Raw genomic sequence first — 17,018 nt, forward strand, 5'->3', positions numbered from 1 at the left:
AGGAGGTGTAAGTCAACTACCCTGGCCAGCAAGATCTCCGGATCTGTCCCCCATTGAGCATGTTTGGGACTGGATGAAGCGTCGTCTCACGCGGTCTGCACGTCCAGCACGAACGCTGGTCCAACTGAGGCGCCAGGTGGAAATGGCATGGCAAGCCGTTCCACAGGACTACATCCAGCATCTCTACGATCGTCTCCATGGGAGAATAGCAGCCTGCATTGCTGCGAAAGGTGGATATACACTGTACTAGTGCCGACATTGTGCATGCTCTGTTGCCTGTGTCTATGTGCCTGTGGTTCTGTCAGTGTGATCATGTGATGTATCTGACCCCAGGAATGTGTCAATAAAGTTTCCCCTTCCTGGGACAATGAATTCACGGTGTTCTTATTTCAATTTCCAGGAGTGTAGAACGAAAAGTATCAAGTGCGAGTCACGGAACGGAACGTAGTGATAGTGCAGAGGGAATGGTAGCAGTTTCACGATTGATATCACACTCTCCCGTTTTCCGCCATCTCTGATCGTCTCACAAACCTCTGTCTTTCCCGTATTGCGCGAGCTTGCGATCTCGTCAACATCAAGTTATATGATCTTACCCGTTTCCAAAATATCATAGAAGGTTTCTTAGATTATGTACACATCATCAGCAATGCCGTTCACTGTTTCTGGAATTTCAACCCAAATCAACAACGCCGTGAATAACTTGGCGCGACAGCAAGTTCATGCACAAGCCACTTCTACACAATGACAAATATTCTTCTGTTTGTTAATACAACTTTTCTACACTTTTGATCACACATTTACTGTATTCTGAACACTATACATTTACATACATTGGATAACCTCGCCACAAAACAACAACACAAAAAATTGTTTTTTCAAAATTCAAGATTTTTTATTTTTTACTTATTTGACTAAATGCCATCCAGGCAGATCAATTGCCATCCTGGCAGGGTCACCATTTGTATGGTGATACATTCGGTTTTTCTTATTCTATGGCTGAGGACAACTGTGTACACGCTTTTACACAGTTTACAATGTAACAGTGTTAAAACAGATTTCAGGATAAAGCATCTCACCAACATCAAAAAGTGAAATAATCCTAAACACGACAATATTAAACATTAACTCTCAGAGAGTTAAATTATCCTAAAGACGACAATATTAAAGTTTAACTAGAAGTTTCTTTACAAAATTATTCTTACGATTTCGTTATGATGTTGGTCAGTACTACACTAAATCATCCGATTCCGGTTCAAAGTTCAGTAGTATTTTTAGAATGAAATTCAAGTCTATGGTGGATGGTTAGTTATGTGACAAATTGAGCAAAAGATTACCCAAGTTCGCTCGAGTTTACAGTGGACGAAAGCTGGTGAACCAACAAGTTTACTTATCTGCACGCGATATTTACCTTAAGTTGTAATGAGCTGTCGTCTGCTAGGCTGGCCTCTCCCTCTCAAATTTCTATAAAAATATATTAAAATCTTTGCTGACTTTTTCAGCATAAACTCTCCCTATGTTTCTCGTTATGTGAGAAAACATGTATTCATACTTAGTTTTAGAATATGGCTACATACATGTGCCTGGCTGGAGCAGCGTGCATATTATAATGCCCTCTCAGTTCTCCCAAGAACAATCAACTGATTGGCTGGTTCGTTTCCCCACAGTTGGAGCTAAACAGTGCTACAGCTGATTTCTAGCTGGATGGCAGCTGCTATGAACGCAGTGTTCACCCAAATTTCTTCTCTGCGTCGTACAGACTGTTATGCGCTCCGTTCTGCGCTTACGCCAATTCAGAGAAGACTCCCCCTCAAAATTTCCGCCTTGTCTTTCTCATAGCTGAACTGTCTCCCCACCTGGGTTCTTTCGTTCTTCATGTCACAGCTCTATTCGACCAATAGGAGCGTTCCTCTTATTTTGTGGAAACTCTCTCTACCAATCGCAAGGGCCCTACCATTAAACTGAGTCTAAAGTTCAGCTCTTTGCTCCTTGTTAGTACGTTTTGTGGCCGCGCCAGACGTCAAAATGCATACATTGTCTCTCACGTGTGTACCACTCCCTGGACACGTGATCGAAAATGCGTCACTGGTCTTGCTAGTATCCATTTGGAATTCTGAAACGCAGTTTTTAAAAGCTTCCTTTCCTGCCCTCCCTCAGATGGCCTGTTAACTCGCTCTCCCCTTCTGAGTGACGTGGTCGGTCGTTGACCTGGCATGGGATGCCCCTTTCAGTGATTTCCATTGTATCTCCCGTGGCGCAACCTTTCCTCTGCTGTCGCCCCTCTGAATTCCAAACTAAAACGCCTCTCACTGCTTGTTGCACCTTCTGCTCATAGACGTGCATTATATAGGAACGGTGTGCTAATTACCGTCGATTGAGTGTCATCCCTTTTTGCATTACATATTGATAGGCAAATCTGCTCATAACCACCGAATTAAGTTAGGTTTCATATTCACTTTCCCATTGCAATGTATAAAGCTCTCATGTAAGGTGCGAATGTGACCTTCACTTATTCTGCCACCTTACACTTTTCGATCTCATGCTTGAGAATCTGGAGCATATGAGTAAACTTTAAAATTATTTCCTAACATAAAACTTTTTTCTTGTAATAGGTCTAATTATGATTTGATATTGGCACTTTGTGAATTATATTCTGTCGTGTTATTTCTGTAAATGAGGTAGATAAAAATAACTACTGGTTCCAAAATAACGTCGCTTATTTGGCATGTGTTACAACTGCTGCAATATTAGAAAGGCCTATTTCGTTTTATCTAGCAGACGGTGACAAAATAGACGTCATCAAATGGAGAAACCACACGAGTCTTGGGTACTATTCGTATCAACGGTGTTTTGAGTATTAAACAACGTTTGACAAATTTTAAAGAGTAATAGATTAATTGGCAGAAAGGAAAGCATACCTTGTAAAACTGTAGCAAGATTATACAGGAAGAAAAGCTGGGATCTAAGGATTGAAGAAATGTGTACTGTCTTGCTTGTCTCCTCTCTTTACTGCTTTCATGATTCCTATATTTAATTTTATGTCACACGCAAGAGAAAGTTATTAGCTAATAGGCAATAAAGAGTGCAATAGTAGAGCAACAATTTGGGGGATACCTGTATTAACACGACAAAGCACGCTGTCATCAACCAGCATCTGTGAAACATTGGTCTGTGGAAAATAACATTCATGAAATGGAGTATTGCCGCGCGGGATTAGCCGAGCGGTCTGAGGCGCTGCAGTCATGGACTGCGCGGCTGGTCCTGGCGGACGTTCGAGTCGTCCCTCGGGCATGGGTGTGTGTGTTTGTCCTTAGGATAATGTAGGTTAAGTAGTGTGTAAGCTTAGGGACTGATGGGCTTAGCAGTTAAGTCCCATGAGGTATGACACACATTTGAACTTTTTTTTTTTTTTTTTTTTTTAAAGGAGTAGCTTCTCTGAGCCCTGACCGCAACCCTGTGAAACATCTTCGGGATGAGACAAAATGTCAACTTCTCTGCAGACGCCAGCCTCCAGGTTTCTGCCAATTCTCCAGACACTGCGACAGCTCACTGAAAGTGTACCCAGCGGAGTTCACGCCAGCATAAGGCCAAAGGGCGAACACACCGCGTATTAACGTTCGCTGATAGGTTGCTGACGCCTTTGATCGAATGGTGAACGGCCAGTATCTGGCGGCGGAGGGAGGTGTATCATTGCGGGAGGAGAGGGAAGTAACTAAACCGACGTCCTGGCCCGCCCAGCAGCAGCACAGCCCTGCCTCGCTACTATGCGTCGGTGGCACGCGGCGTGGGGGCCACGCCGGCTGCCGGCTGCAGAGGAAGCCCTGCCCTGCCCTGCCCTGCTGCACCTCACTTGCCCGCCTTTCCACAGTGGGAGCAGGCTCACCGGAATCGCTTCTGTACTCTGATCTCACTTCTGGGAGGCGGGCCACCCTGTGGAGAAGCCCTGGCAGTCCACTAGCAAGGTTATCCCAGCTGCCACCCGACTTCTATTGCAAGTGCCCAGCCCTTCAAACATTTCGAGTACATCGACTGGAGTTGCTGGCGCTATTTGCTGTCGGTGTGTACGACTTCGTACACAACGGTAAGGAGATGTGGGCTACAAAAGTGGAGTGGCAACCGTCGTCATAGGAAAGTTGAATAGGAACAGAAATGATAAGCGAACGAGATAACACAGCGAACACAACACTTACCTAACTCGTATTTTTCCGAGTGAACAAAGATACAAATAATGCAGCAAGAAACATTGTCCAGCTATCACAATGTCAGTAAGGGCATTTAATAGGCACGGACGACAGTATCGTAGCCGAGAGGCTGCGAGTGCGCCGGAGTTGTGGCGCAGCGGGTGCGCAGCATTGGGTCTGCCAGATCCCCCGTGACCGCTGTCACTGCCAGACGTTACCAGCTTCACGACACCCGCAGGTTAGTATCGATATTTGATACCACAGCTATTGCTTGCCATTTCGAAAAGTTAATGGTCGCCTCAAACTGAAATTTTTTAAAGGTATAGCTGTGTTGTCCTCTACCTTATTTAGCTTCCTTTTCTTTGTTAAAATCTGCTCAGGCTTCCAGCCATTTGAGGTGGTTAAAATCCCACGGGCTTTCGACTGAGCTCTCATCGGCCATTGTCAAGTGGTAAACGAGTGCTGTGCTATCGTGGGCTTACCGTTACATAGCCCCATTGCTGGTTGTGAAGTGAGTGACGTGCACCTCCTCGCCAGATACGGTAACACCTGCCACATCCACTTCGACCTAGTGACGGCCACATCACAGGCTGTGGTGATCTGCACATCGCCGTCCTTACTGATGTTTTCGGATTTGGTTTTTTTACTGTTTTTTCTATAATTCCGTACCAAAGTTCTTTCATCCACATGATGACATAATCCGGTGTCCATTTCGTAGAGAGTGCTCTGCGACGGCTGATTTTTCAGGATAGCGTAGCACTCTCGTCTTCTGTCTGGCGTTGCTCCACAGTGCGTACTGTTTGCCTGAAGTAGTATAGCCACACTGACGTGGTATCTTGTACGTAACAGGCGTTCTGGCCCCTAGGTCACCCTTCACAGTACTCACGAACTGTCGCTTTTTTGCTGGGGGCCCGAACAGTGACAGAACACGTTTTTGTGCCGAATGGTGATCGCTGGGTGCGTGCAGATGCCGATCCGTGGGTCTGGGTTTTCTGTACACAATACGGAGGTGGTGCACATTGGTTTCTTCGGCGAACGTACCGTCTGTCTCCACTTCGATCGTAAACCTGACGCGATCGTGAATGCCGTTCAGGTTTTGTTTTGCACAGAAGATCATTAGAATATATGATGTACGTTTTAACGGTTTACGATAATCCTGTTGCACACTTAATCGGGCGCTAGTAGGTGCGACCCCCCTGTTGCAGTTCGTGGCGCACCCGAACGTGCAGCAGCTGCTGGCGTCCATCTGGTACGAGGGGCTGCCCGGCTTCCGGCGCAAGAACATGGTGCTGCAGGCGCTCGAGATCGTGCGCATCGGCATCCTGTTCCCGCTCTTCTCGTTCATGTACGTCGTCGCGCCGCACTCGCGCTTCGGCCAGACGATGCGCAAGCCCTTCATCAAGTTCATCTGCCACTCCGCCTCCTACTTCACCTTCCTCTGTAAGTATCTCGCCTCGAACATTTTGACAAGAATCCGGACGTGTAACTCGTACAATCCACACCCTGTAACAATAGCCTAATCCGCCGTAATGAACATTCCTCGAAGGTTCGGAATTGCTGTCGGGGTGGAGGAGACGTTGCGACGATATTTCGACTGACAGTCACTCGCATACGTTCCGCTTGAACGTGGCTGATCGGTTCTCAGCAGAAATATCGTGGTGACAGGTCTCCTCATCAGACTCAATCCAGAAACTCTATTCAATAGTCTACTCAGACGATAAAAGACACGGAGTAGAAACTACTAAGTCTCTAAAACTACAGAACACAATCTAAATGTGAAAACTCTTATCGTAGAATTAAATAGGTGCCACATTTCAGTCACAATTACAGTACTCGTTACTACTGCAGTCAATTTCAAAATGACGAGAGTAGATTATTAAGCATAATTCACTCGTTGACATACTGTTTTTTTTTTTTTTTTTTTTTTTTTTTACTGTTGGGGCAAAATGGGGTATCTTACTGTTTTCATACCACAGAAGCAGTTATATCCTGTATTGGTTCCAGGACATTCAGAACATATTTCAAAGAATTTGGTTTACCCTTATACGCTCACGGGACACAGCACTAGTCGGCCCCTTAAATGAGCACTGCCGGTGGTGGTGCCGGACTGCGGCCTCACGCCAAAGCGTCCTGTAAGTGGCGGGCGGCATCGTGGGAAGACGGGTCGACGTCGACACCCGTCACAATGACGCACGGGACCTGCCGTGTCTGGACGCACGGTCAGAGGCTGCGTCAAGTAGCACCACATTTGAAATCGAAATTCCTGAGTTACACGTAAAGGCAGCTGCAAGTGAATCGTGCACCGTGGGAAAAACGGAAAAGAAGAGAAGCGAAACTTTCCACATGTGGTGCTGCAGAAAGTTGTTGAAAATTGGGTGAACTGATAAGGTAATGAAAGAGGAGGTTCTCCGAACAATCGTCCAGGAAGTAATAGGTGGAAAACAATGAAAGGTAGAACGGACACGATGATAGGATACGTGTTAGCACATCAGGGAATAACTCCCATCGTAGTAGAGGGAGCTGTAGAGGGTAAAAATTAACCAGACTATATATATATCAAATGCTTGAGGAGTTTGAGTATGTTGCCACAGGAGAGGAAGTCGTGCAAGACCGCATCGGATCAGTCAGAAGACAGACGACAAGGACTAACAGTTCCTCTGAAAATTAACGTAACAAATTTAACTGAAACTAGAAATATGAAAATAAAACAGAATTGAACAATTATTCTGAAGTGTTCTATTATCGAATTTTTAATATTTACTTCTAAAATTAGGAAAGGAGAAAAATTTGTGACAGACTCAGTGCTCTGCACTAGGATAATTCGTTGATTTGTCCGACCATTTCTTCAATTTTTTCTTAAATGATTTATATTTCAGTCAATAATTTGCGCTGCCCACTGACCGCGTCCGTGATTGAACTAGTACTCACATATAAATTTCAAACTCAGAGTGTGCGTCGCAAATTGTGTGAGAGTCTAATGTTTCATCTTCATTAAGTTGCAAATGAGGAGTGTATGTAGTATTTGTATTGATAGAAACGATTGTTGGTACTGCCAAATAGGTGAAATTTATCACCCTCATCGCTACACACAATAGCTCACTGAAGAAACAGTACAAGTCTTTCAATAAAGTTCGAGTAGTGTTGGTCACCATTTCGTGTGTGTGACTGATTTACAACCGTGAATCTGCACCAAGTCATTTTATAAGGTTCCAGACTTTCCAACTAAGATGTGTACAGCTGAATCCTGCCGTCGTTGGCTGCCACTTCCCTTTTCTGTCTTAGTGCTTAGCACGAGCCTTCGATTGTCACTGAAACAATTTAGTCTCATGCTTCGATCTAATTATCCGCGTTCTGTTTCATTTATTAGCTACTGAATTTCCAATTAACTTCCTTCCTCATTTCATTCTAACGTTTGCCGCTTGTTTCAAATGTAGTAAAAATTGGCAAGTTTCTTACAAGGTATTTTATTGTGCGCGCTTCTTTCGAAATGTTCCTCTGCTATCCACTCGTATATCATTATAGCCTTTCTTTTCTTCTGCCGTAATATTAAATTAAAAACAATAATTTCTTAATAATCACCTTAAATGTTTCTAATACCAGGTAATACCAATTTCTTGTGATACTTAAGCACGCTGCACTATAGATTACAGTCGTAGCGATGGGAAATAAAGGTAGCAGTGAGAGGCAAAACTATTGACCTTGAAGTTATTTATATTTGAGGACCATTAGAAACTCTAGATGACAAAAGTTTAAGCAGACACCATAAATACGCATATTGGTTTTAATTTGTTCCATGAAAATTGCTGTAGCTATGTTTTAGCACACAACAGCGACGGAGCTATTGAAAAATGGATGGACGAATACTTAGCGCCCCAGCCAGTGTAAACGTTAGAGATCCAAGAACATTCTGATCTGGTAGCCAGCTGAAGGATTATTCTCGTGGTTTGTGCATCATATCTAAATTTGGACGTAACGACACCACAGAACGAAAAGTCATCAAGTGTTTCCCACACAACAAGAATAGGACAGTCATAATTCATCATGGGAGTGAAATTCTTTTAGAGTCACCTGCGTGCCTCAATCTCGATGGAATTTTCGACTTGCTAACTGGGAACTGTTTCAAAGAGGACTTGATACTACCGTTCAATGTATTCTCCCAATTTCATTCAGTTATGAAAGATCTATGGGACGATTAACCCAATGTGCTCCACGTGGTTTTCGGAAGGAGTACATCTCGGTTGGTCTCGAGAAATCAATGAGTTATATGCTAAATATTAAGAATCTGAAAATGACGGGACAGTTGATAACCTATTGACAGCTCTCAACAAGTACAGAAAATTGAAGTGGCAGACAACGACGGTAGGATACAGCTGTACACATCCTAGTTGGAAAGTGCGGAACCTTATAAAAGGACTTGGTACAGATTCACGGTTGTAAATCAGTCACACACATTAATGCCAGCGTAGTTACATCCAGGCCAACGACGATTTAGAAAACTAAAAAAGACGAGGCACAGTTACTAAACTAGAAAAATGAATTGTACATAAAGAGGTCCCATCTAAAACCACATCCAGCCCACTCATGGCTTGTGCATTGAGGAACTTGATGTAGCCTTAGATGTGCTAAAGTAAATAAAGCTGTTTGTTACGATGGCGTACATTCAGAGAGTCTTAAATCCATCGGAACTTAAAATTGTGGCTCATTGAATTTTTCAGTGAGATTCTGAGGACCGGAAAAAGCTTTTCAAGCAGGCTAAGACGGAACCGGTTCTTCTCTCTGTTGACCAGCATCGCTACTAGAAAGGCTTTCTTTAAATCGCATTCTAGAGTCCACTGAACAAATCATCCCTGTCGAACAAGCTGGCTTTAGGAAACAGAGCAGCTGTTGTGATCACGTCGTGTCATTGATAAATCTAACAGAAGCTGGATTCAGCGGGTTCTGCATCCGGCTACAGGTTTTGTGGCTCTTATGGCAGCTTTGACACTTGTGGAGGGAGGAACTGATGTCGAAGTTTATTGGAATCGGTCCATATCAAAAGGTGACATTACTAATGAACAACATCCTCTCTGAAAGGCACTTTAAGGTGTTGCTGAATGAAAAAGCTAGCAGATGGAGGACTCTAAATAACGGCCTGCCTCAGGGGTCAGTTCATCTTCATCTACATAATAACTCTGGAATTCACAATTAAGTGCTCGGCAGAGGGTTCATCGAACCACATTGCAGCTACTTCTATGCCGTTCCAACCTCGAACAGTGCCCAGGGAAGCGAATACTTAAATCATTCCATGCGCGCTCTGATTTCTCTGATTTTATTATGACAGATCATTTCTCCCTAAGTAAATGGGCGCCAACAAAATGTTTTCACACTCTTGAGGATAAAATTGGTGATTGAAAAACGCCTTTGTTTGACAGCCACCACGATTCGTCTATCATACTATGGCTTTTCGCGATAATACACAGCTAGCTGCCCTTCTTCGAACTTTTTCCGTGTTCTCTGTGAATCCTATATGATGCGGATCTCACACCATCACAGCAGTACTCTTGAAGAGGGCGGACAAGCGCAGTGTAACACGTCTCCTTAACAGACGTGTTATATTTTCTAAGTGTACTGCCAAATCGTAGTCCCTGGTTTGCTATCCCTACAACACTATCTATGTGATAGTTTCACTTTAAGTTATTTGTAGCTGTAATCCCTAGTATTTAGTTGAATTTTCAGTTTTTAGGTTTGTGTGATTTGTCTTGTAATCGATTTCTAGAGGATACCTACTAGTACTCTTGTGGGTGACTTTACACTTTTCATTATTTAGAGTCAATTGTCACTTTTTGCACCATGCAGATGTCTTGTCTAAACCATTTTGCAATTCGTTTTGATTATCTATTACTTTACAAGACGGCAAATGACAGCATCATCTGCAAACAGTCTAAGACGACTGCTCAGATTGTCCACTAAATAATAGTTCGTGTAGATCAGGAGCGGCAGAGAGTCTGTAACAATCCGAAATATTGCTTCTCTTTTACTCGATAGGTTCCGTCATTTATTACGAACTGTGACCTTTCTGACAGGAAACCACAAATCCAGTCATACCAGTGAGCGGCTAACGGAAGCGGTAAAGGCTGCCAGTCTTGCTTGCAAGATGAAGGCAGAGCTGACCATTTGCAGTACAGTCGACAGTATCGACTGAGGACCTCTGGTGCAGAGCCGAGTGGAGGGTCTGAATCAGAGAGTCAAACGATTCTGCGACCGTGTAGGCTGCAGATTCCTCGACTTGCGCCATAAGGTGGTTGGGTTTCGGGTTCCGCTGAATAGGTCAGGTGTTCACTACACGCAGGAGGCGGCTACACGGGTAGCAGGGACTGTGTGGCATGGACTGGGCGGCTTTTTGGGTTAGAGGGTCTCGGAAAACGCAAAAAGGGTTTCAGTCTCAAAGAGTGCAGGCCGAACACAGGAAGAACCATCGGTAAAACACTTGTAAGTTGTCGTAGCTGTGTTGGGACAGTACCAGAGCTGCAAGCGCTAATGGAAAGCACTGATTCTCAAATCGTTATAGACACTGAAAGTTGGCTAAAGCCGGAGACAAGCCGAAATTTTTGCGAAAATCTAACAGTGTTCCGAAAGGATAGGCTAAACACAGTTGGTGGTGCCGTGTTTGTTGCTGTTAGAAGTAGTTTATCTGGTCGCGAAATTGAAGTAGATAGTTCCTGTGAGTTAGTATGGGTAGAGGTCATTCTTGCCAACCGGAATAAAATAACTGGATCCTTTTACCGACCTTCCAATTCAATTGACAGGTTCAAAGAAAACTTGAGTTTAATTTCAAGCAGATACCCGACTCATACAATTATAGTCGGTGGTGACTTTAATTTACCATCGATATGTTGGCGAAAATACATGTTTAAATCCGGAGGTACGCATAAAACATCATCCGAAATTGTGCTAAATGCATTCTCTGAAAATTACTTCGAGCAGTTAGTTCATGAACCCAGGCGAATAGTAAACGGTTGTGAAAACACACTTGACCTCTTAACAACAAATAATCCTGAACTAATAACAACCATCGAAACGCATACAGGGATTAGTGAACCTAGGGTTGTCGTAGCGAAACTGAATATTGTAATCCCCAAATCCCCCTAAAATAAACGAAAAATATACATATTCGAAAAAGCGGATACGATGTCACTGGAAGCCTTTGTGAGAGACAGTCTCCACTCCTTGCGGTTGCAACGTAAGCGTCAGAAGCGACCGACAGCGAGCGACGCCTCGACTCGACACGCGACACTGCAGCGACAAGCAGCAGTACAGTACAGGGCGAAAAGCTCGGGTGGCCTGCGTGCGAGCGGTCGTGCCGCGCTACGAGGTGGCTGCTGAGAGCCGACCAGCTGTTTCTTTACAACGGCGCTCCTAAACGGTAGAATACTGTAGCTCGAGACCAAGACTGCATAGCTTTGCTTAGGAAAATATAGCGGGAAGGAATGCTGTGCATGAAATTTACAAAGGACGGAATCTTCGTGGAGACGAAGATCACCAGACAATTCTTCAGTTATACATGAATGAGCAGAGGAGCATTCGACTATCTCATCAATAAAGTAAAGACGAATATTACATGATCAAGAGCTTTTAACAACTGATAAATGCGGAAGAATGACAGACTACCGTAAATAACAAGAACGAGGAGTGCTAATAGGAAGTGAACTGTGGTGTAACGCTAGCGTTTCCAGTTTGTAACTACTCGTAGGAAAGGGTCGTGGGTGCGATCCCAGTGATCTCATATATTTTAACTGACTGAGCTACAATTTTGTATGCTAAGTTTTGTCTATACTGTTTACACTGCGTCACTAAGTATATTTATAAGGTCGTGCCAAAGTACTTGCTCTTTAACTGTATACACACCTATCCCAGTATATCACACACATTAAATTCTCAATAAATTACAATGAACAACGATAAAATTTTACAGACAATTGATGTTCCGAACGTAATTCATCAGCAGCCAGTATTAAGGCCAAGCGTTTCAGTTAATATAAATAGTATGTAAAAGTGAACGATAAAAAATTTTTGAAAAGAAAGTTAAACGTTTTATGAAATGATTTGTCTAAAAGTATGAAATAAAAAATATTAGGGAAACGTTTGATGCACCTCATTTTCCGTTCATGATTTCGAGCATCATTCAAAGGCACGTAGAACGTTTTTCTGGTCTATTTATTTCTTTTACACAAATCATTTCAAAAACTATTTGACCGATTTCTTTAGTTCTTTGTTTTCAAGCGTTATTCACAAAGCATGATCTTGCTGACTCCTCGTTTGTCTTCCTGGCGTCTTCTATTCTCGGAAATCCTAACTGTGGTACTTGATTCGAAGAAAGCCTCTTTGACATTTGCGTACCGCACCATTGTATCTTTTTATGTGCGAAATAGCTAGGCCGTGAACAGATGAACTCTTTGACATTCCATTTACACAGCATGGCAGCAGCTTTTCGTGAAATATTTCAATTATTCCTATAATCATTAATAAATTTTCCTTACTTACCCTGATTACTTTCAAGCAGTTAAATGTTTTCATGCAAAAATAGACCTCACGCTGCCTGTTTCTCCCACTTTGTTTGGCTATGAAAAACCGGACAAAACCGCATGGTGCAGTTTATAGGGAGTCTTGATTTCGCTCTGCTCATGCGTTTATAAAAACGTATCGAGTGTTAATCATATGATAAAATAGTCATTTCTGCGTGCTGTCTTTTCCAAAAACCGTCCTTTCGATATCTTCAACCGTTTATGAGAGACGACGATTTGTATGACCACTTGATTCCAGAAGCGCAGGAAGGATTCGGACGCGCCGCGAGCGATCCATCCGCAGATAGAACAAAAAGAGATATCAATCCCGTCTCAACTTTAAATACAGTTTACATATATTGGTTACATTTAACACGCAATAATGTATGGCCTTAAATGAACTATACGGATAGTTTACGTAGTGTGATTTTACCTCTGCAAATTCTTAAAATTTTCGTGCAGCCATGTACTCAGTTTCGTGCAGCACAGTAACTATTACGAACAACGAAAATAAATTCAGACCATTATCGAGCAAAGATATCAAGCTATAACACGCGGACGAATAAAACTTTTTCACCGAATAGTTTTCTTAAAACTGGATGATAGAATACACGTGGCTGTAGCTCTCCCTGTCGCGCAGGCTGCAGCGACGAGATTCAGACACGTTTGAATTCAAACGTCGCCAGTTGTAGCAGAGGACAGGCAGCGCCACGGATGTCGCCCATGTAGGACACTTCCGTAACTATATCAGCGGTTGTGTTTTGTCGCCTGAAGCCGTCGCTCGCTTCTGTCGCTCCAGTAGACCAGATGCGGCTTGAATTAAAAGAAATAGTATCGGCAGCAGTTGAGAGATTTATACCAAATAAATTAAGGTTTATACCAAATTAACAAACGACAGATCTGATCCTCCTTGCTACACAAAACACGTCAGAGCACTGTTGCAGAAACAGCGAAAAAAACACGCCAAATTTAAACGGGCGCAAAATCTCCAAGATTAGCGATCTTTTAAAGAAGCTCGAAAATTTCGCGAACTTCGATTCGAGACGCTTATAGTAGTTTCTACACTTTGTCTCGAAACCTGCCACGAAATCCAGAGCATTCTGGCCATATGTGCAGTATGCCAGCGGGAAGACAATGCCTTCTCTGCACGACAGGAATGGAAATACTGAAGACGAAAGTTTTGCCAAAGCAGAGTTACATAGCATTTCGAAATTCCTTCACTAAAGAAAACGAAGTAAATATTCCAGTAGGGGGACAAGGGGCGTGTCACCCCACTCTCCATTGTTTCCAAATTTATTCAAGATGGCGGCGATGACGTCATCCAAGATGGCGGCATGTAGACTTGACAACAGCGCATGACATCATCCAAGATGGAGGCTTTTGGCGGGAAAATAGTCCAATTGTGCTACGTCCACTAACCTAAACTCAATAAAAAATTGCGGGAAGTTTGAATTCCAACAGGATAATGTATGCAAAGACCGTACTTGTCTTTATTATTGTTTATCATTCATTAACATTTATTATCATTCATTATCATTCATTATCATTAATTATCCTTTATTAACATTCATTACCATTCATTGTCATTCATTATCATTCATTATCATTCATTATTATAGGCCTACCTCCACTAGAAAATTGCGCCAAATTCAAATTCCAACATGATGTTCTCTCGACAACTGTACTTCTTTGTATTATTGTCATTTATTATTAATTCAAGATGTCCAATTTTCTCGGTGAGAAAGCCATTCTCCTTACATCCATAACAAAAATCTATCACAAGTTGAAATCCCCAACACCATAATTGATCACATGTACGAGCTTTCTCCATCACTTATCTTTTTTTTTCACTGGTAACCTATCATAATCGCGTCAAATAATAAACTGCACTTATAGTAACGTAATTCACGTCCTTTGATTTTTCAGGAGGGGAAGGGACTGAAGACTTTATTTCAAGCAGTACGGTCATCACTTGTTCTCCAACACAGTCAGCACACACATCTTTGGTATCGCAGTGCAGTCACCACGACGTCCGCACTCCAACTGAATTAGTTCAAATCCTCGCCACCCCCTGGCCAGCTCACAGAGACACTACCTACGCCTGTCACGTGAGGCGGCCAGCCACTAGTGCGGGGGGGCGAGCCCAGCGATCGCTCCCACGCCGTAGACATGTTTTCGCTGGACACGCTGGAACTTGCCGAGTTTGACGTCACAGCGGTCCCCTGTCCGCTCACCACGTGCATTCATCGCCTCCACACGTTTCCCGCCAAAATTGAATTCATCGGAGCGGAATCACACAATGATCAGCCGTTTTCCTGCAACACTTCCGGCACCACGTTCAAACCTGCAGATACCGACCTAACACAGCCGTTCGCCACGAGTCCCTGTGCGAGCGAGATCGCAGTGCTACACTTTTGGCGGCAAAGTTTGCTCGACCGTGGAATCCGCCATGACTATATAACAGCACCTTTGGACTGCACTAGAACGCCCGCTAATTGACTCGCTCTCGCACGCGCGTAATAACTGTACAATCGCTGCGCCACCGCCCCGCTTACGTCACACACCCTCCATACACGTGACGTACATAGCCTTCTTTAAATACCTGGAAAATGACTATTCCAGACATTACGGTCATGCAGGTGTATTTCAACTGACTTCTCCATGCTCACACAGCGAAACTCCAGAGCGCAGCCGGCTGAGCCCGCTCCCTGGCCGGCTGACGTCAAGCGGTTTACGGTGCCTGCCCAGCCCCCACGCCCGCGCGACATGCAAGCCGCGCCGCCACAAACGGTCGGTCGCACCCGCGAGCACTTAATCCTCGATACGATGTTTCCTGTCGACCGCGTTCCGTGCGCGTTTATTCGTCGCGAGAACGCTCGCTAATTCACTCTCACCACCCCGCTATATTAAATAACTCCATTTACAATTTCATATACGTATGCAAACGTGTTCAACTCCCTAATTTCAACTACTTTTCGAGGACCAGACTGCCACCTCCTCCTCCTAGGAACCAGCGCCAAGTTTGAAATCTGCCAGTAAACAAAGCTCACTTGCGCTTCCGCCACCAACCTAAGAAAATTGCTTCAAACTAAGTCACCAGCACTCAACCTCTTCCTACACATTTCTGGTAAACGGAATGTTTTTTCTACCGAGTTGGAAACTTCCTTGACGTCACAACGCGCGATCGACCACGTGGCTCTGTCAGACAAAGAACGCTCTCACTAAGTTAACTGATCACCTGATTCTCATTATTCAGCCCATATGCTTGGATTATCTAATCCAGGATCTTGGCGAAAACACACGTCCGTACACATGAGCCATCGCGCGCACCTAGCTTAGTACCTACGCAAGTGAAGGTAACAAACTCCACATGACTATTTAATTAATCTGATCAATTAATTAACCTCTCTGACGCGGCAAACTACCGCGTCCACCTAGACTTGGAATCAGTTTTCGCCACCGCCACACCCACCTGGACTTGAAATGAAGTAGTTAAAGTCCCTACCAACCACCACGTCCTTCTACCGACCCATGTTCGTTGGCTAACATGTACTAATGCTTGCCTCCGTTTACTAACGTGCACTAACGTGTACTAACCCACATTAACTTATATACAAATAAGCCAAGCTTCAATTCTGATAGTCAGTTTGTGTTTCGCTACCAAACACAAGAAAATTGTGGCAAACGAAGCCACTAACCTAAGTCACCTGTGATGACTCAAAATCGTCTGCTTTGCCTCTCTCACACGCCACGAGCGCGAGACCGTCCACATCACAGTCTGGACCTTTATACTAGCGTCGGACATACTCCTGTATAAATATTCTAGCTAAACTATGACCCTAATACTGTTGTTCAATCCACACGGTCCAGTACCTAAGCTGAGAACATTGCTCGCCCCATCTTTAGTTAACCGCTGAGAGACGGAGATATGCTAACAAACCCTCCAAGTAGAAAAAATAACAACCAACTCGAACTCTCTCATATTCTATATCGTCCCTGAAATACTTAACGTACATTTTATTTACGCATCGAGTATACCTATCACTCTCATACAAAAAACACTCGTCCTGATATACCTGGTGTCATGTTGCACAGTAGGCAGACAGGCAAACAGCTCCTAATTTCAGTGCACAACATCAAACTGCTCCTAAATAATGCAGTACACATAACTGTCCAAATAACGCACAGCAAAGTAACTCAACAGACGCACGCAATCAACCTATCCCACATTAAGTCACACGTCCGACAGCTCTCAGTTCGCTCAGAGGCCTCTGTTCGACCCTTCAGACATGACTTGAGG

The 17,018-nt window shown here is 43.8% G+C and overlaps 1 protein-coding gene across 1 annotated transcript in view; it reads left to right on the top strand.

The window, feature by feature from the left end:
* LOC126251374 (transient receptor potential-gamma protein-like) overlaps nucleotides 1-17,018 on the top strand; it is a 586,511-nt gene that overhangs the window by 219,329 nt on the left and 350,164 nt on the right. Inside the window, exon 5 of the mRNA XM_049951758.1 lies at nucleotides 5,384-5,618. Coding sequence (XP_049807715.1) covers nucleotides 5,384-5,618 — 235 coding nt within the window. The remainder of the gene's footprint in view (nucleotides 1-5,383; nucleotides 5,619-17,018) is intronic.

This window comes from Schistocerca nitens, chromosome 4 (assembly GCF_023898315.1).
Source record: "Schistocerca nitens isolate TAMUIC-IGC-003100 chromosome 4, iqSchNite1.1, whole genome shotgun sequence".
NCBI lineage: Eukaryota > Metazoa > Arthropoda > Insecta > Orthoptera > Acrididae > Schistocerca > Schistocerca nitens.